The 25,369-nt window shown below is 34.2% G+C and overlaps 1 protein-coding gene across 3 annotated transcripts in view; it reads right to left on the bottom strand.

The window, feature by feature from the left end:
* Window positions 1-1,784: 1,784 nt before the first annotated feature.
* SENP6 (SUMO specific peptidase 6) overlaps window positions 1,785-25,369 on the bottom strand; it is a 78,119-nt gene continuing 54,534 nt past the window's right edge. For 2 of the 3 annotated variants that reach the window (XM_088137831.1, XM_088137841.1), the window contains exons 13-23: window positions 24,987-25,213; window positions 22,391-22,497; window positions 22,049-22,165; window positions 21,103-21,225; window positions 19,712-19,804; window positions 17,478-17,908; window positions 13,035-13,138; window positions 8,207-8,295; window positions 6,312-6,380; window positions 6,077-6,227; window positions 1,785-4,092 (exon numbers count right to left, since the gene is read on the bottom strand). In XM_088137831.1, coding sequence (XP_087993957.1) covers window positions 3,892-4,092; window positions 6,077-6,227; window positions 6,312-6,380; window positions 8,207-8,295; window positions 13,035-13,138; window positions 17,478-17,908; window positions 19,712-19,804; window positions 21,103-21,225; window positions 22,049-22,165; window positions 22,391-22,497; window positions 24,987-25,213 — 1,712 coding nt within the window. In that variant the 3' untranslated portion in view covers window positions 1,785-3,891. The remainder of the gene's footprint in view (window positions 4,093-6,076; window positions 6,228-6,311; window positions 6,381-8,206; window positions 8,296-13,034; window positions 13,139-17,477; window positions 17,909-19,711; window positions 19,805-21,102; window positions 21,226-22,048; window positions 22,166-22,390; window positions 22,498-24,986; window positions 25,214-25,369) is intronic. The other variant, XR_015795652.1, reaches the window with a different exon arrangement.

Raw genomic sequence — 25,369 nt, 5'->3', positions numbered from 1 at the left:
TAGGCCTGACACATGCTGAGTATAAGTTTCTTTGAACCTGACGAGCTTTCACCAAGTAAATATGTATATTATTGAACTGTAAGGCACTGTAAATTGAAAGCATGATTGAAGAGAAAGAATTTTGCAGAGAAGTACTTCAAAAGGCAGATGGGTAAATTAGAACCTTAGAACAAGACAAAACTGGTAGGAAAAGCAGTTATAGGTAGCATTTTCAAAATCTTTAGCAATAGGGATGCTGTGGTGTATAATTAAAGAGAAAGTCTCTTCCCAGTAAAGATTTAACCACAGAAGAATCCAGAGAATGAAACACAGCTCTTGGTCTTTCCTACTGGAGAGGCATAATACAGCAAAATTAGTTAACCTTAATTGAACAACTCACAAAATTAGATTTCCTGAAAAAGCTAGCATTTTGCTTGAAAAGCTGCTAATGAATAATGTATAAAAACAATGTAAAGTCGGCTCAGTCAAAGTCACAGAGGAGCAAAGTAAAAGCTTCATTTTGGTGATCATCTGTGAAAATAGGAATAAAAATATTCTTGAATTACTATATACTGCTTCATAAAGTAAGTATGATATTCTTTATATGCTTCCTGTCTCAAAGCTTACTACATAACGAAAGCAGGCAGGTGCGAGAGAAATAAATTAGTGTAGGGTCACCTCCAGACATTCTACAATTAGAAATTTGAAACTCTAAACTCTGTATTTGAAATAGATCAATCTAAAATAACATGTATCACATTATTCCCCCACTGAAGATGCTTTAATGGATAATCTGAGAAAGAAGCAACAACATTCAGCTTGAAAACAAGAAGAATAAATGAATATAGAAAATGAAAAATATGGAGTTAGATACTGAAAGGGAAAAATATTGGAAATATTCAAGTGTTTTTATAAAGCACCAAAGCTGACTTTTACCAGAGACAGGATGTTATTTCATCCATTTACAATAATTTTTCTCATTTGAAAAGAATGAATTCTTAGGTAGAAAGATACAAACATCTAATAAAAAAATAAACTCCTGTTACACTGGGATAACACATTCTAGTTTTAGAATATTCCCTTAATATCCTGTACATGTGAGTTAGCAACTCCCTCAGCAAGAAAATTAAAGAATACCACAAGGGAATATTAAATGTCATCTCTGCATCTGCTGCCAGCAAATGTTTACCAGAGAGTCATACATTTTTCATGCTAAGTAACCTAAAACTTTTATAAGAATTCTTGACTGCTATTCTATCCAACATGAAAACTTATACAAGATATATATCTAATTAGCCTGCCACTTGATACCATTTTCTGAACATTCATTTATTCATATTCCTTTCAGTGAACTGAATTATGGACTGAATTGTGCCCACATCTTGTGCCATCTTAAAAACAGATATAGAGTAACTTTTGAGCAAGAATGTAATCCAATGAATCTATTCAGAAATAAGGCTCACTAATGTTTAACACATTTGTCCCTTAAATAAGCACATACTGTATAGGATTGCTGAAGAGGGAAGATCGTGGAGAGAGATGAAATCTGAAGGTATTAGGAAAAAAGACCCCAATGTTTTTAAATTAAAAATTCTCCTTTATGGATATAAGTATAATGAATTTATTCTACTATAGGTAAATATTAACATGAGGATAAAAGACAGAGCTCTAGAGCAGTCTAAGTAATATCTAAATTTAGGTGCTTATTAATCTCCAATGGGCATGTTACTTTTTAAAGATGTTATTAGGAACACATTTGTATAAACCTAAACAATATGTATTACAAATACTCATGGTCATAATAATTGTTTTCATCGTTTTATTAAAAAAATAAATCTATATCAACATGTTTATCAGCTTGCTGCATGACTGATCCTTTACCATAATATTAAGAGAGAAACATTGCATTCTTCACATCTTGAAAAGGAATACAAGCTCCAGGCCATTCTCAGGAACAGAACCAAACAAACTAAGATAGACCACAGCCTATTAAAAACAAAAGCAAAATCTAATTTTATATAAATCCAAATATTGCAACAAATAATCTTGCACGAGAATGTGCATTTTGCTATGTAAATTTTCCCTCCTATGTGTTCAAGTAGCACTAAAAAATTATCAAAATAAGTAAATTACATTTGCTGTCAACCCCTTTTGTTTATTATTCTTCCCTACTGCTTCTCTTCCCTACTGTTACTCAGACAAATTTTAGGTATAAAGACTGGAAAATGTAGAATAAAGTTTTTCTTTTTTACTTAATCCCAAGAGTTGGTTCTATGTGAATTTATAGGAACAAGTCATCTCAATTCATTTGTTTTAATACTGACATTGTCATGAGAATCCTATTACTGTCCATCTATTAAAAGTAATTTATGGAGGAAAATATGGAAAGCTTTGCCACTAAGGCTGCAATCCTAATCTTAAATTGAAGCCTATAGGATTTAAACAAGTTGAATGCTGGGCAGCAGACCAAAGCCATGTATTCTTCAGAATTTTTCTTTGGACAAAGCAATCTCTGATCCTGTACAAAATATGACTATTGTGTAGTGACATCAACATAATAATAATAGTAAAAACTGGATGCAAATAAATATAATACTTTCTACATAGAATGTTCTATTGTGAAGAGGCTGAAAAGGATTGTGTGTTGCAATGGCAGTATCGCCTGTGTCATCGACAATACTTGGCATTTATTATTATTATTATTTATCCTCCTTCCCAACAAGAAGAATCTCTTTTTAACAAAGGCATTATTCGACAAACTTATTTGCAAAGGAGTTTCTATTCCCTCATTTGAGGACAATATCTTGTGTTTTTTTAAATGTTATAGGACCTAGTGGCTTTCTTTTGGATTTTTAGAGGTTGGTATAAGAAGGCTATTGTCTTGTTTCATAATTTAAAAATCAAATTGCACCATGGAAATAACGCCAACAAGGTGACTTAGTATTGGACACTTCTAGTTCAGTAAGAAGCAAGCAAGCAATGACGTTGAGCAATATTTTGGTTTTTCTGTGCGTTACAAAAAAATAGTACTCATACATTAAAAAAAGGTCAGATAGATAAAGCACATATGAATGCAACATTCAGAATTTTGACAGAAAATTTAAGGTGGGCAATTTGCTGCTATTTCAAGCACACTTACCAAAAATACAATTTTATAATGAAAGAATTGTGAAAATACATTAAACAACATTCAGGAACCACATAAAATAATAAAGGAGGATCTAACAGTATTACTCAAGCCAACCTTTTGAGACTGTATTAAATACTGCTTGAGTAAGACTTGCAATCAGAAAGCAGCATTTTCCAAGTACTTGTGAAGTTACTTCTCTCAGTATCTAAAACGTTCCTTGCTGAATATTGTATTGCCTAAGCTTGGATTTTAAATGCAAACCACTCACCTTGGAAATACAATGCATTTAGACACATTCTTAATTTTTTGCACATTTCTGAAGCAGAACATCTTGTAATGGCAACTGTAAATTAAAATATGAATTTGATTACCTTGCTACATAAGCATTCCCCATGCATTATAGAAGTCTTACTGGGAAATATTCAATGATAATTTTACTTAACACAGAAAAAGTTAACCAATTTATCCTATAAATATTTTATTTATTTGTTTTGTGTCTAGAAGTTGCTATTAAGTTCTATAAACCGAAACACATAACAAAGGTTTCCTAAGTAGTGAAAAACATAATTACAAAGGCTGAAAAAAGTTTGCCTAATTAACATATATACAGATTATTCTAATTAATACACTGGGGGAATTGGGTCAAAATTTATACCCCTCAACAGTAAGTTTGAGCTGATAATACTAGAAGTTTTTTGTTTCGGTAGAGACAAGTAAATTTCAGGGTTTTTTTTTTTCCTTTTTTCTTTAATTTGATGTACAGCTAACAAATGACAAAAGATTCAACTGCTGATAAATTGTTCTGTTCTTTCCTGAAAATATTTATCTGTAAGATTACTGTCCTTCTGCCCCTTCTTTTCTTTGTTTTGCTGTTCTTGTAGGTTCAGGATTATGTTTCTTATTTCATCTCGTTTTGTTTTCATTCTTGGGCGTGGAAACCAGTCTGTTAGATTTACTGGTAGTTCAAAGCTTACAATAGGAGTCTAGGAAAGACAAAAGAGGTAGGTTTACAATAGTGTCTATATGGAATTTCTACATAGTAACATCACAGAAAGTACTACAAAATTAGGAGTTAAACATCTGGTCAATATCATATTTAAAAATTTTCCTGATCCTTCATACACATTTATGAAGTTTCAACAATGGCACTTTCCTGTGGATCCAGCTGTATCCATCATCACTATTTCATAATAGTCCTACCCCACAGTCAAGACTGTTAAGACGTCTTCCCACACACACCAATATTAAGGGGCTCCAGCTAAGACAGTATTTTCACACTTTTCTTCCTTTCTGGGGTTTACTTTCCTACCCTTCTAGAAGCATAATAATAATAATAATAATAATAATAATAATAATAATAATAATAATCATCATCATCATCATCATCATCATCATCCTAGAAAACAAATGTTTAAGTCATTCCACACCCAAAAACATGATCTGCCTTCTCCAGAAATAATAGGCAAAGCATGAAACAAATAGAGAATGCATCTAAGAATGCATCCTTACAGTTTTGTTTAAATATTCCAAAACCACTATTAATAACCCACCAAGAAGAAAACAGCAGCAAAATAATTTAAACCAAGAACATGTCAGCAGGTAACTCTAAAGACAGATTTTCTGTCTTTAAATCAGTGACCTTATTTGCTGTACGTTAATAAACTCTGAGTTTTGCATTTCCTCACAATTCTTAACTCAAAAAATGACATCAAATACATTTGAAAATATAATATACTGCAGTTTTTAAAAATGCAAATTAATTTAGAAAAGACACAGTCAAGCAAATAAGATGTGGACAAAAAACAGTTGATTTTTGTCCTCGTTATTTAAATAGTTGGTCATGATTTAATCATTAACAAGATAGATGAAATCTTTTGAGTCTTTCTTCAGAATGGCCAGAACCAACTGACCATTTTCAATATCTCCAAATAAGCAGTACAGTTTTAAAAGAACTGCAAAAGCAAGGAGAAACACTTGGAAACTTGGCTGAATTTGAAAACTTTGTAACACAAAATGTGGAACATATTACTTGTTACTTGCAAGTTGACGGTGAAATATGATTCAGAAACTTAGTAAGTTAAAAACTGTATGATTACATTGATGCAGAATTTTGACACAATTTATATGCAGCAATGAGAATTTTTTTCAATGGAAGAAAACATTAGATTTACACTGAATATTATACTTAGAGGAAATGGGTATAAAATGTTTTACCACTGGTATATTGGACAATTTATTTTCCAAAAATCGTTGGAAATGTAATGATCAGGTTGGATATTTTTTTCATATTTGGTGGCAACATTGCAAAGCTCAGCTATTTTGTAAAATGATTCATGATACAATGAGATAAATTCTAAAAGCTGAATTTCTTTTCAAACTCCTGTTTAATATTACTGTTTAATGTTACTAAACTTTATATCCCCACGAGTACACCAAACAAGTTTTGTACATGGTAACTACTGCAAGGATACATTACATTTCTTACTGGAAAATGCATACAGATCTTTCTGCAGAAGAATGGCTAATTATGTTGTATTAGTATGAAATACTTCACATTTCAAAAGTAAATCTTACACAGAATTTAATTAATCCTGGAAAGATTTCTGGATTATGATTCCACATATGAGCTTGCACCATATTTGAAATATGAGTTTCTCTTAGTGAAGCCTCAATATTCTAACTTTCAATGCTCTGTTAAATAAGGGTAGAGCTTCCACTGTCTGGACAGACATTACTGTAGTTCTTTATCTTATTTTGCAGTTTATGCTGTGCTAATTATTACTGTTGATATTTATATAATATTTGGATTTTAACAAGAGCTTGCAGTTTTTAAAACAATGTAAGATATTCAGTTAGGTAAAACGAATTAAATTTTGAAACTAATTAAATTAAATAACACTCATGAAAAAAAACCTTACTGTTAGAACAAAACCCATAATGTAACATTTATAAGACAAATAAATTCACCTCAAAAAAGCTCTCCACATACTGCAGCACATAAACTCCACAATCACTGAAGTTGTTCTGTTGTGGCACTTTGGGGTTTGAGCCTTTCATGACATCTTTGGAGAAACTTCGTCTGCTCCCTTTCCTTACTTCCCATTCCACTTCCAAGTATCTACAACACAAAAATCAAAGAACATTTGTATCGCGTATTCCAATATTGAAGATAGTTTGATATTATAGAAGCTAATTTACTTACTCTCTTAGTGTTCTGACGACATTTGATCGAGAGGGGCCTCTTAATGAATCCATGAGCAGAATGCAAGGCCTACAAAAAGATACAGTATTTTTTTCACTTCATTACAACACTGTCACATTAAATCATCTCTGTTATAGATATGAAGAACACCTTTCTGTTCACATTATGAATATTGTGAACAATAGTCTATGTATCCCTCTTTTATACAATCTTCAAATCCAAAGCTAAATATGAAAGATTTTTTACCTGTTCTTCCAACTAAAATTTCATTCTTATCCAAAGTAAAGTATGGTACTGAATTTTGCTTTCATCCAAATATCAAGCCTAAACAAAATGCATGGTGAACTATAACTAGATTTAGCTCTTTCTTAAATTCAATAAGTTGAGTAAGTATTCATACTTTTTTTTTTACTTTTGTTATAAAAACAAGCCTAAATAGGATAAAAATGGCTATACTTAACATAGCTCTGAAATGCTACACATTTTTTTGGTATGTGTTCAAGTTATAAAGCAAGTTTTTTTTCTATTTGTTCAGTGATTTTGGATTTCTATACCTAAGACTACATTAGCAAAAACTACATTTATCATTCTTCCCTGTAAGTAAAGCAAGAGACTTTCTTACAGTTCAAGACTATTCATTAAGCTCTTCATGGAGGAAAAAAAATTAGCTCAATAGTAAGAATCTGTCTGTTAGCCACTACGGTATGTAATACTGTACTTGAAAATGAATAATTGGAACTGTACTATAGAGTAGGGCTGTGTATGTTTCAAAAACAATTTTTGTAAAACTTTTGCAAGACTAAAAAAAATTAAAGACATGGCACTTAAATGAGTTGCTCGATTAAAATGTGCATAATACAATTCTTCAAGTAGCCACATCTTTATTCAGACTTACAGGGAAACCTGTAAACAAGATATAGTTATTTTACTGAGTAACAGAGAGATACTGCTACTCAATAAAACACAAAACACAAATTCTGTGGCACTTCTTTAAACCATTTTTAAATATGCACAGCTGTACTATGAAATAATATAGGCAAAGGAATAAATTGTTTTTCAACATGATTCCAGGAGAACAGACACTATTTTAACTTGCAATTATAATACCTAAAGGATTTCACTGAATGGAATCTGGAAAAAAAAAAGACTTCAGGATACTCTGTTCTACTCAGATTTATTTTAAATCTCTAATTTTTGGTCCATTAAAAACCAACAGCAATGCACTTCTTCTCTCAGTCAAGGAACTACTTGCATATAAAGGAGGCAATTCCAGTGGTAATTAAAAGTAAAACTTCCTATTTCAAAAAAGAATTTAAGAAACTGATTAGCAACATAAATAGCTTTGAGGTAAAATGTTGGGATATTTACAGAGTTTTGTATCCCCTTTTCAAAGAAAAGGGCTTCTTTTATACTGAAGACTCAAGATTCAGTGGAGGTTTTCTGTCAAGGAAAACAGATGGAGCAGATACTTGTTCCAGTTTCCCTTTCAGATTAGTGAAGGGTTCTTAAATGTACCAGAACAGTGTAAGAGGTAATTCTGGGGGAAGCTGAAAGAAAGGGTAATTAGAGATCACCAGCCCATCTTTTTTTTCCAGCACAGCTTTGCTGAGAAGGCTAGATTTAACTCTTCTGGCTTTATCAGGCAACTACCACAAAATCCCATATTTAAAATTAGAAGCTTCTATTTCCCCCAATTTATATGCTGCTCGATACCAAAAAGACTTTGAGTGGCTTACAATAATACAAAAGTACATTAGAAAGAATTTTAAAAATGACAATCAGTTTGGGGACTAAAACTTTTAATGATTTTCAAGATGGCATTTCCTCTTTACAACTTATTTGAAGATGTATACAATACTTACAGAAAGTTATAAATATCTTACTTTAAAACTTACTGTTTGCATATGGTGGGCTTTAGATGCCATTGTCCTAATTCTGAATTACAATTATCATCAGCAAGACCATCATCATCACTACTATTGTCCTAGAAAACAAAACCTATTTTTAATATAATGTCTGAAATCAGAGTTATGAGAAAAATAGGGATCTACTATATGATCTAAAGTACATACGCAAAATTTTTGTTAATCCTCAATTAACAATAGTAGCGACTAAATGTTTACTATTTTACCCTCCAATTATATTTTTGAAATTTAAAAAGTTTGGGGTAATCAGGAATGGATATATATGTTAAAGCACTGTAAGCTCCATTCACTTCTGGTACTTTACTCAAAACAAATTGCTGGATTCAGTTATCATATTTCATTCTATGTCTTCTGCATCTGGCTCTGGGTGAGGAATCTCACATTGATACTAAATATGAAGTGGATTCTGCAAGCCTGATATTTGCTTACTCTCTTTCAAAAAACTACACTGAAGCATTATCAAATAATATAAAAATAACCCAACAAAATGATCATGTTCTAACTTTTCTTACCCTGTTAATAATTGTAACATTAATAATAACAACCATCAAAACTGACACTCTTTAAGTCCCATAATGAATGCCTTATTAGGTAAAATTATTTAGTTACTAGAAATAGCTAATTTTTTTTAAGTTTATGCTTTTCATTTATATAGTGAGATGTTGAAAAAAAATTAAGCCAGAAGTTCATTTAAGGTATTCAAATGTCCTGTTGTAATGCTATCTCCCAATCCACATGGGATTGTACCAACCAATTTAAAGAAGTCTTTAGAGACATATCAGCTTATACATCAATAACTAACCCTGTAATCAGTGTTTATCAAAATGCAAATCTCTTCATATACTACATGATTAAACTCTAATTTAAAAACTGTATCATAGCACAATATTAACTTTACAATCCTGTAAAATCTTAAAGGCACCCCAGATTCCAATAGTCTTTCACTTTTTTCAGCAGTTAGAAAGCATGCATGAAACTCGGCAGCTGCTTCATAATCTCTCCTTGTTGGTCCAATTATGGTGGCAAAAAGCATCTGAACAGGCCCCCTTGTCTTTGGATCACACAAGTATAAATTATTTTATTTATCTGGACTTGGAGGCTGCCCAACTCCCAAACAATTCTGGATGGCTTATATCTATCCTTTGCAGGCTATACACACAAATATGGTTATGATAAAATTATTCTTGCACCAGCCCTAATATTGATTTCTTCCTTTCAAAAGCATGACTCTTTCTAATTAGAACGTTGGATATAAGTCAACATTGCTCACCTATTTCATCAGTCAGCTCATCTGGCTTTAGAGATTAACACGATCAACAAAATACAGAACAGCAGGGACATGAATTGTCTTGAAACAATACAACTATGAAACTGTTGGTTTGAGGAGAGGGGGGACCAAATTTGAAACCAAATTTGCTGTTTTATTCCAAGTATGAAACAAAAGCTGGCTGCTTTGAATAGCATTATTTCGAATGTTCCAACATTTATTTCATGGCTTATGACTGAGTTGCCCTTTTTCAGTCAGTTTCCAGTCTAGCAGTACAATAGTAAGTCCTAGTTAACTGTTATTGATTTAGTTTGGTTCAGGTGATGTAGGAGAAGAATGCTGAGAGGAAAGAAGATGGTTGTAGCTATATGCCTGGTAAAAACAAAACCAAACAAACCTTTGCTTTGGGGAAAATAGCATTCATTTGAGCAGTATTTTATGCTGGTTTGGAATAGTTTGTTGAGGTTTGAGTGTGACTACATGCTGGGCATGCTCTTCTGTTATCTTGTAAAGATTAAATACATAAAAGGCTGCTGTTTTTAAGACTGCATGAATACCATTATTTATGCAATCAAAAAGTAACAGCAGATTTTTATTTATTTAATTATTTTGTCACTATCCGCTACATTTATGTGCAAACAAAAGCATCAGCAAAAAACAAAGCAATGCTTTTATTGAACAGATAAACTAAAAAAAAGCCAAAAAGAAAACTTGACCAAGATGAGATGTGTTTTCCCATTGTTTCCTGCATGGTTTTATTTATTTATTTAAAATCATCCCCTTCACCAAATCTGTAATTTGAGTAGTTGATTAACATTCAGCAATGGACTATCACTCACTACTCTTGTGATCCTAAGGTAAAAAAACAATTAGAAGCAGTTACCTGCACATTCCCACTGTTTACCATGGTCACAACACTAAAAGTATTATGAATTTTGTTCTGAAGAAATATGGAAAACGGAGGCTACTATAGATTTTCTTCCACTGGAATGCTGCTAACTCAAAATGTTCTGTCAAAACATTATGTCCCAGACTGAAAACATTTCTTATTTTGTGCACACCCTTAAAACGTAGCCTAATACAAGACTGTATAGAAAAGCAACCAAGGTACATATACTCACAGAGTATAAAACAAGTTAAACCTTGTTTTCAAAATGAGAAAAACTACTGATTTAGATGACTTTGAAAACACCATTTCAAACATACAGAAGTAGTTGTAAGTGGAGCTGGCCTTCTGCTTACACTGGTATACATGGTTACTGGACTTTTATTTTACTGGATTAATTTTGCTTTAAAGGATCTGTGTTTCAATCTACAAGGACATGAAATTTGCATTATCTGATTTGCTACCACTGGATTTCATTAGAAAAAGGTACATGATTCAGAAAGCTAGAAGAGTCAAACAATGATGACTTTCCATCCAGGATATTGCAGCAGTCTTTGACTCCAATTGTGAGCTTCTAAACTAAACTAAACTTTTTGGTACTTAAAACAAGGAAGTAAATTAAGCTAACTTTAAAATAAAAGTTGATTTCTTAACCACTCATTCCCTAAGCTACTCTTTAAACTAGACGAATCAAAGCAGACAGTGGTACAATACATTGTGATTAGTGCACAGTCTTTGGTAATACAGAATGAAACTTTGCACAATTGCTGAAACACTTTTTACAAAGCTAACCAAGTTGTGAGAAAGGGGACTGAGAAAATGAATTCAAATTCCTTACAACTAAGTTCATTTTCCAAATATGTAATTTAAGCATACAGCAGCAGACTACAGCTAAATCCAAGAAGCCTATGGGCTCTTACTCGCACCATCTATACATTATTTTAATTATTCTTGCAGATGGAACTGAGCAGCTGAGATAATCTATTAATACACAACATTGCAGCAAGGTATCATTACATAATTACATAATAATTAGGAAGAAAAAACATAAGTTCCAAAGCTTAAAAAAGCTTGTTAATTTTGCAGTAATCCTCTGGTCAGCAATGTGGTCAACAAACTGTGAACGGTGAAAATGCACTAGAACACTGTCTAGCCAATGGTAACATCTGCTTTCTGGCTGTGCTTGGGAAATACATGCAAAAGCCACTGCTATATTTCCTTGGAAGATACCAAACTAAAGGGGTCTGAGATGTCTTTGTGCAGAGTGATGTGATACTGCTTATACTTCCCAGCCTGTTGCTATACAGGATATGCTTAGACATTGTATTGTGAATGCTTCGCCACAGAACAAGAAATGGAAATTTCCTTTTCTTTATATCTTTGTAAAAACTGATATGAACAAGGCAGGTGCTATCCAAGAGTAACTGTCATGCTTAATAGCGTCCATGAATGAAAAATCTCTTATCTCTAACAATACAGAAGAAATTTATTAAAATTAAACCTTCTAAGTAATCCTAACTTTTCCTTAACAACAACAAACATGCAGTCTGTCTGTATGGAAGTACAGTGATGAAACATGGATTCCCACTTTTAGTGATCAGAAAAATGGATAAAGCTTGCCTTCTAGTGGATGGTATTGGAAGTATAATTATCAAAGTGCCATCCAGAGCAGAGATTGGAGAAGGCTGTAATATTTTAGTGAACGTATATAGATATATAGTAGAAAATTCCAAGCATGCATGTATGCGCATATACACATATACACACACATAGACCTTACATTTCCTTCAATGAACTGCATAAAACAAAATGCAACAAAATATCAATTATCTTACTACTTTATTTATTCCAAATCCATGACTAAATCACTTGTCTAATGCAGAGCTTGTTTTACCATGACTTATTAAATCACTACTGTCTTAAATTCTTTCAGATTTCACACCAGACTCAGCAGTGTACCCTTCCCCCAAAAAACGTGACATGCTATACTCACTAGTTAACAGTGAGTGTAGCATGTTAAATACATTACAAAAGGAGCTTTTACTGTAGATATGTAAAAGTCATACATGCCCAGAAGATCAGCCTACTTTAAATTCAGGACTCTAACCATATATATGTGTGTCTGTGTCTGTAGCAGACCCAAGGTTAAATCCTAGGCCTTTTTCTCCTGCCTTTTCAAAGCAATGGATTCTTAATAATTTCTTCCCATCTTTGACAACTGACATCTGTTCCATGCTTACACAACTGTTCCATATAGCCTTAGTTCCTGCCTTCAATCCATAAAGTTTCACAATGTCAAACTAAGGCATAAAGAATGGTTTACAGCTATCTAAGTTGGCTTTATACAACATGACAACTTCAAACCAAGAAAACCACATTATGGCTTAGCATAATGTTTGAATCCAATGACTGCAAGCTTGTTTAATGTCCTGCTGTACATCTCTCAAATTCACAAATTGAAATCATCTCAACCTTACATATGACACAACAAGCAATATTTCAAAACATAATCATTTTTAACAAGTTGTTCAAAGAATGATTATTCATTTTACTTGTTTTTACTGTTTTTAAAACACTGTTGGAAAAGCTTATTCTGTAACAGAAAAATAACAGTTATCTAACCATGTTGTTTTAAAATGTTTTACCTGGTTATCTTGGTCTTCTGAAAAATCTATGAGCTCATCTTCATTTAGTTTAGCGCTGTCAGCAGAATCTTCACTGTAGTTTAGCCTGATTTTCTGTAAACCATCTGTATTAATCATGAAGATTAACAAAATAATTTAAAGAAATCACACACACACAAACGTTATCACTACACCAAAAGGTTAAACCTCCAAAGGAATAGTGCTTATTTTTAGCATAAATCAAAAGGATTTAGACTGTTTTTACAAATCTATACTTCCTCATTAACAATTACCATCAGCAATCTTACCCATAACTATTGGGAAGTAGGATTCTTAAGGAATTAACGTCACATGGACTTACACCAGGCTGTAGCTTCAATTATTAACATAACAGCACTCTCATAAATTTCATCCTTAATATTCTGTATTTCAAAACAAATCAAATTCTCAAAAAAGAAGAGATATCCCTATCGTTACTAACTGTATTAAATGGAAAGGACAGCACAGAACAGTTCAGTATGTGAAAGATCACAGCAGCAGCTTGTCTTCTTGTAAAAACAATTCCTGATTATTCACTGTGAGAAAAGTGTTCATATTTTCCATAAGAATAACTATACATTTTATTTACATTTGGACTTCAAGGACCAGGAATGTTTTGACTCTATAACTCTGATTATCTATATTGCAAAAACTGGAAAATATACTTAGCCTACACAAGTCCTACTAAAGATGATGTATCAAGATCATGATCATGTATTGATCAACACTGGGCAGCTTCTACTTTTCCTCTACAGTGAATGTTGTCATGTATTTTATTATAAATTGAAATGAAGCAGACTCACAAATTAAGATTCCATATGAGTTTTGCAGCAGGCAAGTTGATCAGAATTTTAGGCCTTTTCTTCTCCTGATACATTAAGGAAGCTGATAGTCCCTCTAAATAAATCCTAACAAATAACTACAGGCATACAGTCAACTGCAGGGATGTGAGGCTATTTTGTAGACTTTATCAATATACATGACTACTTTCCTAAAGGGCAGAAGTCATGCATGATGCATTGAGTTCCTGGCTCTCAGAAAGCAAGTTTGTTCCCTTAGGGCCAAGGTAACTGAACTGGAGAAGCTGAGAAAGACAGAGAGATTGGTGAGAAAAGTCACTGAGGTTGACTTTTAGCATGCCACCCCATACACGGTATCTCAGTAATCATCAAAAATGTGACTCTCAAGACAGGAAGATGTCACTCCAAGGAAGATTGAATCAACTGGGAACACTGATAATATTATACTCTTCAAGATGTATGTAAGTGGACAACTTACCCCCAAAAAACAGTACAGCTACATTTACTTCAAAAGAGCAAACTTCCCCCAAAAAATGAGTAGATTGGTAAAAAGAGTCACATGCCAAATGGATGGTCATATAATTTTTTTAAAAAATAAATAGTTGAAAGGAAAAGTCAAAATGGGCAATTTTCATAATCACTGGAAATTATTTAAAACTGTTAACAGAAACTGAGGTAAAATGCATACCTCAGATTAAGAATTCCTTCTAAGGCATTTTGGATGTTGACACCCTTACTACAGAAATTTCATATACTCCTTTCATCTCTGTTTCATCTTGTTTGAATCAGTTGCTATCTGTTCAGATCAGGAAAATTCCAAGTCTAAAATAATGCTACAGTGGCTTATGAGCAATTCAGAGATCTTTTAAAAGACTTCTTCCAAAAACAGGAAATTTTGCTCAAATGAGAAAAGTCAAATAATATGCAAAGAGCTGATAAAGGACACAAAAACACAAACAAAAGTAGTACATCGTAACAAGACTAGGAAAACAACAAAAACTTGCAATGCATTTGGAAAAGGAATCTGAACAGGGAGGCCACTGGATGTCAAAAAGTATTAAAGGTGTACTAAAGGAAGATAGGGCAATAGCAGGAAAACTGAATTTTCTGCTAGTGAGGACATAGAACAGGTGACAGTGCTCCAGCTAGACTTTTCAGGAGAAAGATAAGATGAAAGGGGTATTAGAGTTACTATAAACAAATCAATGCAAGTATCAATCCAATGTGCTACTACTACAAAAATGATAAATTGAACACTTAAAATCATTAGGAAGGAAAATGAAAATAGAACTGCTGATATAATAATGACCTTATTCAAATCTGTGGTGAGACCACACTTGGAGTATTATGTACCATTTGGGTCATTGCAGCTTAAGAAAAATATTACAAAGCTAGAAAAGATGCAAATAAGGCAATCAAGAAAATTAGGCAGTTAGAACAGTTCCCCTATGAAGAAAGACTACAGCAATAGGCTCTATTTAGCCTGGAACAAAAGAGGTGATAGTCATAAAAGCATGTTTAATGTAGGTAACACAGAAAAACTTTTGTCTCTCACACAATACAGGTAGTCCTCACTTAACAACCATTCATTTAATGACAGTTCAAAGTTACGATAGCCTTGGAAAAGGGCTTTATGACCTGTACTTGCACTTATGACCACTGCATCCCTCCCCACGGTCACATGATTTCCTATCTTTTTTACGACAGTCATTAAGCGAATCACCATGGTTAAGCAAATCACACGGTAAGCAAATTCTGGCAAAAAAATCTGTTAGGGAAGCTGGATTTGCTTAACAACCATGTGATCTGCTTAATGACCATGGTGATTCACTTAACAACTGTTGTAAAAATTGTCATAAAATCAGGTCCAGTCAAGTGGTGACTCACTTAATGACCATACCGCTTAATGACCAATTTTCCAGTTCCTATTGTGGTCATTAAGCGAGGACTACCTGAACTAGAACATGAGATCATCCACTGAAGTTAAATGCAAGGAAATTCAGGACCGACAGAAGAACAGACTTTTTTACATAGCACATAGTGAAACTGGAATTTACTGCTAACAGCTGAAATACTGTTAGGCAATTTGGATGCTTTTAAAAGGGAACTGAATCAGTTCACTGAAAATCAGGAGATCAGTGGCTATTATGCTGATAGCTATTTGCTGCTTCCTGAATCATAAGCAGTATTCCTTAAATATTAGTTGATGGGGAGCAACAGTGGAAAGAGACTATTGCCTTCCAAGCCTTACTTAAGAACTTTCCAGGTGCATCCAGCTAGCTACTACGTGACACAGAATGATGGACTAGATGAACTTCAGTCCTGATCCAGCAGGGCTCTTCTGATGTTCCTACAGTGAATAGAAAATCCCGCAAAAACTATCTAGCCACTGCATCACTGCCTTCCTCAATGCTTCTCCTCCTTTATGCATCTCTATTTGTATAAGTATTATAATTTTAATACTTAGAGACATAATTACACCATTATTCATTTGTAAAACTTCTTGTTCTAAAATAATAACTGAAGTTATGTTCCCATGTTCTCAATCTGCTGTACTATTACATAAACATCCATTTCACTTTTACTATTACAGGTAGTCCTCATTTAATTACGGTAAGTGGGAAGTGAATTTTCTTCACTAAGCGATACAGTTATAAAGTGTGATATCATATGACAGTGTTGCTTAGCGACGGAAGTTCTGGCACTTCTGGTTGCTATTAAGCAAATCATCATGGGTCATTAAGCAAGGGCGTCATGTGGTTGCCATTTGTGACTGCCTGCCGGCTTCCCCTTGATTTTGCTTGTAGGATGCTGGCAAAGAAGGTCACAAATGGTGATCACGTGACTGCAGGATGCTGCAATGCTGTAACTGTGAGCCAGGTGCCAGGATTGCAATCACGTGACCGCAAGGACGCTCTGACTGTCAGAACTTCAAGGACTAGTTGCAACTACCACTCATTCAGCTCTGTCATAAGTTCAAACAGTTGCTGAACAACTGCTCATTAAGCAAAAACCACCTGTAGTGCTTTTATAATACTGAAATTGATTGTTAGAATATTTGATATACACTGAAGAAAAAGATTTCAAAACTATATGATGGAATGGCTGATTCTAAAGGAATGGGAGCTAATAATGTGAATTTTAAAAGCTGCTTTATGCTAAATGAACCATTTGTTTATCAAACATAATACTGCTTGATTCAACTCTAATTCACAGCTGTTTTTCAAGTTATTCTCAGGTAGAGGTCTTCCCAGTCATGCTATCTCAGAAGCTTTTAATAAAACTTTGGATCTTTTGTACCTAAAGCATGTATTCTGAAATAGAATCCCACATGATGTTGAAATCAACATTGTCCATGAAGGTAACCGAAAATAATTTTAAATATGTAAATCTACCTGTAGGAAGACAGACTAATTTGATGATTTCTGACTCAAGCACACTTCAACATTACAGTGGTTTGTTCATAAAATGCAATTATGTGAATATACCCACACCTGTCTAACCTTCAATCTAAATATTAAGGTCTAAATTACAAAGTTCATCAACCTGTTACTAAATTATAACATTTTAGTACTTTTTAAAATTCTTGATACTAAAACAAAATTAGATAGGCAAGACGACATACCACTAGCTTGGATATGAATTTTATGTTCATTTTGCATTCCATTTGCCTCTGACATCTTAAGATCATGTTTAGGACATACGGGTTCAATAGATTTCAATTCTTCTGCAGTGCTGTTTAAATGATTTACTTTTTTAAAGCCACTTTTCTCAGAAGAGTTTCTTTTGCAGTATAATGACTCACTCTCCTCAGTATCTGTGCTCGTGTCAGTTAATTCTGCAACTTGCTTCTTGTTGAACAACTTCCTTGTTACTGTTAGAGAGGACTGCTGTAATAGATCCATTTCAGTGCATACAGGAGATGAAGCACTTCTATCTTGATCTAAAGAGGAGGACTTAACCTGTGTAGATACATTTTCCTGGTAATTCGGGTTAGGCTCATATATGGGTTTCTCTAAACCTGGAAAGCAGATGACAGCCAAAAACCAGTGTGCACTGCAAATGAAAAAGCACAAAGAAATGTAATAGATATTAGATAGCCCGTGACCCAATGGGTCATCATTTCAGAGATATTTCTTTACCTAAACAGAGAAACAGGATGACCAATAGCAAAAAAGTAATGAGAGCATGAACAACTTACAACTTGCTGCCAACTTCCCCATTGTCTTTGCTTGTGGGAAGCTGGCACAGAGTGTCAGAAACCAACCTTCCTCCCTCCCTCCCTCCCTCCCCCCCCACATAATACAGGCTTGCGCCATTTGCCCTCCCCTCATGAGCCTCAGAAGAGCCCGTGAAGCCTCCTCCTCCTCCTCAGCTGACCAGCAGAACTGCCTACCACTTTGCTGGGGGGAGGTGGAATGAAGGGAGCTGCAGACCATGAGGAAAGGTGCACCCCCACTCCCCATTCCAAAGGAGAAAGAGGACTCACCCATCAACCACCAGCGTCCCCCAGCCAGCCCTACCTCATTAGCAGGCATCCGAGTCACTCCCTTGTCCTTCCCTTAATGTCCACATCCGTTAAGAGATTTCAAATTTCTGCCTTGGTTCCAAAGCACCCAATCACCACTTGCCCACCGGGCCCTGACACCAGCTGATTGGATGCAAGGGACAGACGGAGGCGGGAAAGAGGTCGGGGATACACCCATGATGATCACATGACCTGGGCTCATTACGGCAGCATGGTAGCACAGTAGTGCTGAAACAGCCACAAATTTCCCAAATTTCAATCCCATGGGCGTAATGGGTCGTGGATTTTGGACACATTCTCTAAGTTAGCCCATTTGAGGTACCTTGGTTTAAAAATTGTTGCCTTATGACATACCGTTTTGCCCAGCTGAAGGTTACAGACATCAGAGTTTTCGTATTATATAGATCTTAATAACACGTTCTAACACAAGCCAATACATTCTCACAATGCTCCCCTACCTCAGGAGCAGTATCTTCTTACTGATCTCATGTTCTATATCTAAAATGCAATACGTCGTCAAGGGAAAACCACCTGCTCATCTGTCTAGCTCTAAGTGTAGAACTAAAATGGGAGGACAACAAATAAGGCCCTCCCAATTCAGAGAGATTTTGTTCTCTAATCATGAACAAGTCCTTGAGAACAGAATTAGAACATGCACCTCACTTAATTTCTTCTTGTTAAGAGCTAGATGAGAAAAACACAGGGAATATGGTTTGCTCCTTGCCAGAAAAGCATTCAGCTATTAGGTATACAAAGGCATGTCACTGTATCTCATTCTACCTCCTCAAGCTTGAAGCGGAAAAGAGCAGGAAAAACATACTGTCTTCTTTTTCCTTTGTACACAGTGGGATGCTGCTTGATAAGTCCATCAAGTGCAAAGGAACACTATGGTTGCTTTTAGAGATTATCTGTGAGGCATAACAATCAGTGTGTATAAGCTGCAAATGGAAATTAAAGAATTTCCTTTCTGTACATGAAAGAAGAAAAGGGGAAGCATGTAAACCTCACTGCAGTGCATGCTCAGAACAAAGGATGGTAACCAAAAGGCAGAATCACAAAGGTGCCAGGGCTTTTGAGAATCTCTGTCATGAGACCCAGTGGCACAAAACATTACATTACATCAGAATGTGTATGTTTGGTTCTGAACACACCCACTGTGATTTGTAAACTATGGTTTATGATTTATCTTACACATGAATTACATAAATTAAATATGTTCTTAATTATATTCATATATTATGTTCAACAAATTATTGTTAAAAGAAATATACAATGTGTGAACTCTTCAAATATAAATGAAATTCCAATGCTACACACATTGTTCTACTTACGCTTCATTAAGAGGAACAAAAATAAAATCTTTTTCAAAGATATCAACATGTCGTGTCCATGTTTTTACTCGACCATGCCGTTTCTGCTGAATTCTGTGAACATATTAATAGGAAATGAAATGCATTTATAATTTTTCTGAAGATATTTAGGGAATTAAATATTAAGTATTTTTCTACCTATAATGAGAATTCATTTATTACTAGTAGCATCCATATTTCAAAAACACTGAGTCATCTTACATTTTATTCAGGCATGAAAGTTGAAAATGATTTGTCAAAGTATATATGCTAGCTATAGCATATGGTCGGTGTTCTTCATGTGATTTATTGATAGATATGTTTATTCTACTCAATTTATATTAAATAAATTATTAGATGCTGCATAATGATCTGTTACAATCTGGTTTAGCAGTACAGTGGTACCTCGGGATACGAACACCTCTACTAACGAACTTTTCGGGTTACAACCAGCTCCGGCCGCAAAAATTTACCTCGATGTGCGAACTCCGCCTTGGGGTACGGTCATTTTTCCGCCCTGACACGTGGTCCGCGGCCATTTTTCTGCCCTGACACGTGGTCCACGGCCATTTTTCCACCCCTGACACGTGGTCCACAACCATTTTCCCGCCCCACGGCACCCGGCCGTTTTCCCGCCCCACCGCGCGGTGCCCGGCCATTTTCCCACCCCTGATGTGTGGTCCGCGGACGCCAGAATGGATTAATGGTAATTACATTGAGCCTTATGGGAAAATTTGCTTCGGGGTGCGACCAAATTCGGAGGGCGGAACAGATTAACCGGATTTACATTGAACCCTATGGGGAAATTTGTGTCGGGTTACGGCCAACTCTGGATACGCCCAGAGTCACGGAATGGATTCGTATCCCGAGTACCACTGTATATGCCTAAACCTCAAGAATCTGAGTTCTCCCTTCTTCAGTATTTTCCAGCTCAATCATAACACTGAAAGTCTTAATTTCCATTAAGGTTCTGTTAACCTTTTTCATTGTGTCTATTTATTTATTTAATTAATTTATATTCCTCCTTTCATACCGAAGCGCCTGTTAGCACCTTATTTATGACTTAGCACATTTTTCTAACGTAGAATCTCTAGATGATAATGGATCACTACAACAAGTCAAAAACATAATCTAGAGTATGAAATTGGCTTTACATATATAATTATATCTAAACTCAAACAAACTATGATCTCACAGAAGCAAACATTTTCAGACTCCTTAAATCCATACCAGAGGAATAGCAGAGCAGGAGTCCAAAACACATTCACTTAAGACCATTGGTGTTACATCTAACAAAACCATTAACTTACAAGAGTTGTGAAAAGCAGTATTGTCTAACTGAAATCCTACTAATATCTTCCAACTAGACTTACGTGAGCTTTGAAGTTTCTTGAAGGTTTCTCCTCTCTCTTTGATTAAGGCGTTTGTAAAAGAAGGAACTGAACACATGAATCCTATCTGCATCTTCTTTTTTTAACTTTTCTAGCACCAGATATCTTTATTTTGAAAAAGAGAATATACAACAAATTTGGCACACAGTTAAAACTAAAAGCACAACAGTAATTTGCTTTAAATGTTTGTTTTAAAATTAATATTTCAAACCATTTATTTGAATAATCTGAACTCTTTTGCTTCACATTCCCACCCAGGACACAGCTTCTGAAATATGGACATTACTGAATGGGGTGGAGCATCCAAATGCAGTGAAACTTTGAAAGAAGTTTCAGAACTAATTTTCAATACTAAACCTAATAATTCTTAAAAATGATTTGCTTCTTGGATTATTATTCAGCTATGATAACATCACTTGATACATTTGGACAAATAAACATTTTAAACAATGTTTATTCAAGGGGGAAAAAACAATCAAGGAAAAAACTCACATCCTTGGTCTTTACATCAACAATGCTGAGGAAGCTTACTATATCAACTTATAGTTAAAAGACAAATGGAGGGCTAATACTTTTTTTTCAGAGCATGGGGAAGTAACCACTCTAAATACTTTGTACAACCTAATACAAAAACCACTTACCAAAATAATATGTATACAGTTCACAACTCCATCTTGGGGCTAATTATAGGCTTCATGGCTGGATCACCCAGTCTCATTTTTTAAATGCCTTTGTTTTCCCCTATCACTTGGTTTGTTAATATTGTGCCAGATAAAAAGTTCTGGAGAACTCAGAACCTTAAGCACTCTTCTGTGTTATTTTGAATAGTTCTAACAGAGATTTTAGCCAACTGTGAATTTTGGATTTTAAAATTTAAAGAGTTTCTCAATTTTCCTTATCTAAGTGAAATGGACACCACACAACTTACTTTAAATAAAAATCAATTATTACGTCATTTAAAAATTCTCCTTCATTTAAACAATGAAGATCTTCATTGGTCACAGAAATACCACCTTTTGCTGGAGGAGGCGGATAAACTATCAACCTGCAAAGAAAAATATATCAAGTAAGTAGAAGTCATATAATGTAAGAAATTTATTTTTATTTATTTTATTATTAATTTTTATGCCGCCCATCTCCCCCAGAGGGTGACTCTGGGTGGCTTACAATTAAAAACCAATAAAAATATAAATATCCTCCCCCCGATTAAACACAAATAACAAATCTATAAAAGCACTATAAAATTACAAGAAGCTGAAATAGCTCTTACTTTTCTATAGGACCAATGAAAACGGTATGTGGCTCTCCACTTTCATCATCATCAAAAAACTGGAACTGTGTTGCATTTCGGAGCTGCATCTTAGAATCAGAGACAGCCTTAAGAAAATTAACAAACAAGTGTCATAACATTTTAAATCCTTACTGACAAAAAAAGAATATTATGCATCTTTTCTTTTTCTTAAGCAATTGTTGAAATAAATAAAAAAAAACAGTTGGAATAACAATGGATCATTTGGATATCATTTCATGTACTATTCTCAGCTTCATTCTCAGCTTCATGTACTATTGTTTATAAAATGAATGAATACTGAGCATGTGTTCCACACTGCCCTTCCCTGCTTCACTTGCACTCCAGATCTGGCTGAAAAACCTAATTTGTTTAAATCACAGTTCTCTACATTATATACCCAGACAGCATATTAAAAAAAAAAAAAAAAGAGGGGGCTGAGAAATTTGGCAGTCTAGTGACGTTAGATATTAACAGATGATTTCCATAGTTCCCTGGAAAGTTGGGAAGCTGACTTGCAGACCTTTTTAAGGCCTATTACTAGCAATAATTCTATGCCTGTGGACTTTCGGCACAAAGCAGAAACTCCCAATGGCAGAATTCTACCCCACTGGTAAAAGGGATCTTTTACTCTAACAAAACTATCTTCTGTATTTTGGAACTGAATTGTAAGTCACTATTGGATACTAAGTTAATTTCTGGTAAGAGAATTAAGTGTAAATCCAAGTTCTCATTTCAGAGTTTGATCTAAATAACTATTTATAAAATCTAGAATGTTCCATTCAAACTAGCCAACTAAAGAAACTAAAGAGCAAGATAATAGAAAAAGAGCAGAATTCTTTAGTTGGAAGAGCATATTGCTATATCTGGGTCAGGCAGAATATTAGGCTAAGTATTTCTTTGGACATCTGAACCTGTATTTTTTTTAAAAGGTAGTTAGCCATTTCTTTCTTCTGTGATATTTTTTCAATTTCCTAGTCTACACAGCAACCCTGGAATTCTAAGCACTAACCAGATTAGCAGGGGTCCAGAAGGTAGTTCCACCTACTGAGGCAGCCAAATATTTTAATTTTTAGAAACAAATAGACAATATTTGCATAACTTCTCAACGTTTATCTCAGCTATCTATATCATGGCTGGCTAACAATTCCTGTTTTTATTTTTGTTGTTGTTTTAAAACAAGAACAAAACAAAAAGTACATGAGTGCTCAATTAATACCAGAACTGTTAAATGCTGAGTAGGGAAAAGTGAGGTTTCTAGAGCCAGTCCTGCCACCAGCTCTATGTCTGGAACCCAGAACATGGAATTACTTATTTTTTTAATTCCCTATCTGAATTAGACATCATTACAGATAGTAGAAAGTACTCCATGTTTATCGCAATCTAGTCCTCATCAAAATTTGGATAACTCAGTAAGCCAAACCAACTTACTGTATTGTGGAAATACAGTTCCTAATTTAAGACACAGTTTAAGATCTACTTACCAATCCAGGTTTATTTTCACTCAAATGTATCATTCGCTGATATTCCTAAACCATGGCTTTTAAACCTGGACTGTTAAGTTCATTCCCACCAAATGTCAAGCCATAATATAGTTTGTTTTTATTTAGTGCAATGTGTAAACTGCAATCATTGTGTCTGAACCCTAAATACTGGTTTATTCTTGGTTTATGTGACATAGCAAACCTCCCACCAATTCACAACAGCAGCCATCTACAGAACCAGTCCTCAAGTTAAACTGTGCTTTCTTCTTTTCCTTCCGAAACTATTCATTCCTTCTAGCAGTTCCTCAAGTATGAGGCAGTGCTGGGAAGATCTACTTCCAAATGCCAGACAGACGACTTGGCTTCACAAACACAGCACAAAGCACAAGAAAAAAAAATACCTTAAATAAAATACACAAAACCACTGCCCTCAAAACTCTACAAATACACTTCTCATAAAACATAAACTAGGACAATTATTACACAATATAATTGTGCACAATATATAGCCCACAAAAATAACCAGCAAAACAAAACCAGCAAATAAAAATACAGATAAAATATTAAAACAAAAAGATGAACACCCCCATAATAACCTGCATGAACATAACATTTCATCCCCACACAGGAACGCATACAGGAAGAAAAAGCATCACATCAAAAACCAAACAATCCAAAAAATAACGAAACAACCCTACCCCTAGATAAAAAGAATTCTTGAGAAATCCAAAAAATCCAAACACATAGACCCAAACAGAAACCAGACACGAAAAACAATCCTCTACTACTAGCATATTAGAGGTACCAGCAGAAGAAATTGAGAAGCAAGCCAGGAACTAAGTGGGGCGTGAATACTTTACTCCTGTGATAGACCGGCTCTTTCAGATTTTTTTCCTAGCTTTTAAATCTTTACAATAAAAACCTTGTCTTCCCAATAAAACATTTTAAATTTTTGCAGTCTAAACATAATCTAATACATAAATGTGTGATATTTTATTTAATGAAATATTTTAGCTAGAAGGACAGACAATATTAGTAATTAAATAAGTATAAAATTATAGAAATAACACTAATTTTTTTTTAAAAAGTATTACATGTTTTGTTTTGCTTTCTTTAGGAGCACTGCTTCCTCTAGAAGTATCTTCAAAAGATTTTGTGAAGGCCACAAGCCTACTATTTGCTTCTTCAAAAGGAATTTTCACAAAAAAGTCAGAAATGTTGTTCTTGATACCAATTTCAGTTATTATTTTTTCAAATATTGCATTTGCATGAGGATCAAGACTTGTCTCAAAAATTAAAATGATATATTGTTCTTCTGGATCTATGAAAAAAAGAATGTTATGTTAAAAGACCATGTATTTATTATACACTTAAAATTATAACATAAACAGCAATCAAAGTTCTCTTTTAAGTTTACATACTGTTTATTTTGTAGAAATAGCCAGTTACAAACAAGAAGCTTTGATCAATATATTAA

Source organism: Python bivittatus, unplaced genomic scaffold, assembly GCF_059951505.1.
Source record: "Python bivittatus isolate LINGU-HERP-01145 unplaced genomic scaffold, Pbiv_v1 ctg000020_np1212, whole genome shotgun sequence".
NCBI lineage: Eukaryota > Metazoa > Chordata > Lepidosauria > Squamata > Pythonidae > Python > Python bivittatus.
This window is presented reverse-complemented; position numbering and strand designations above follow the sequence as displayed.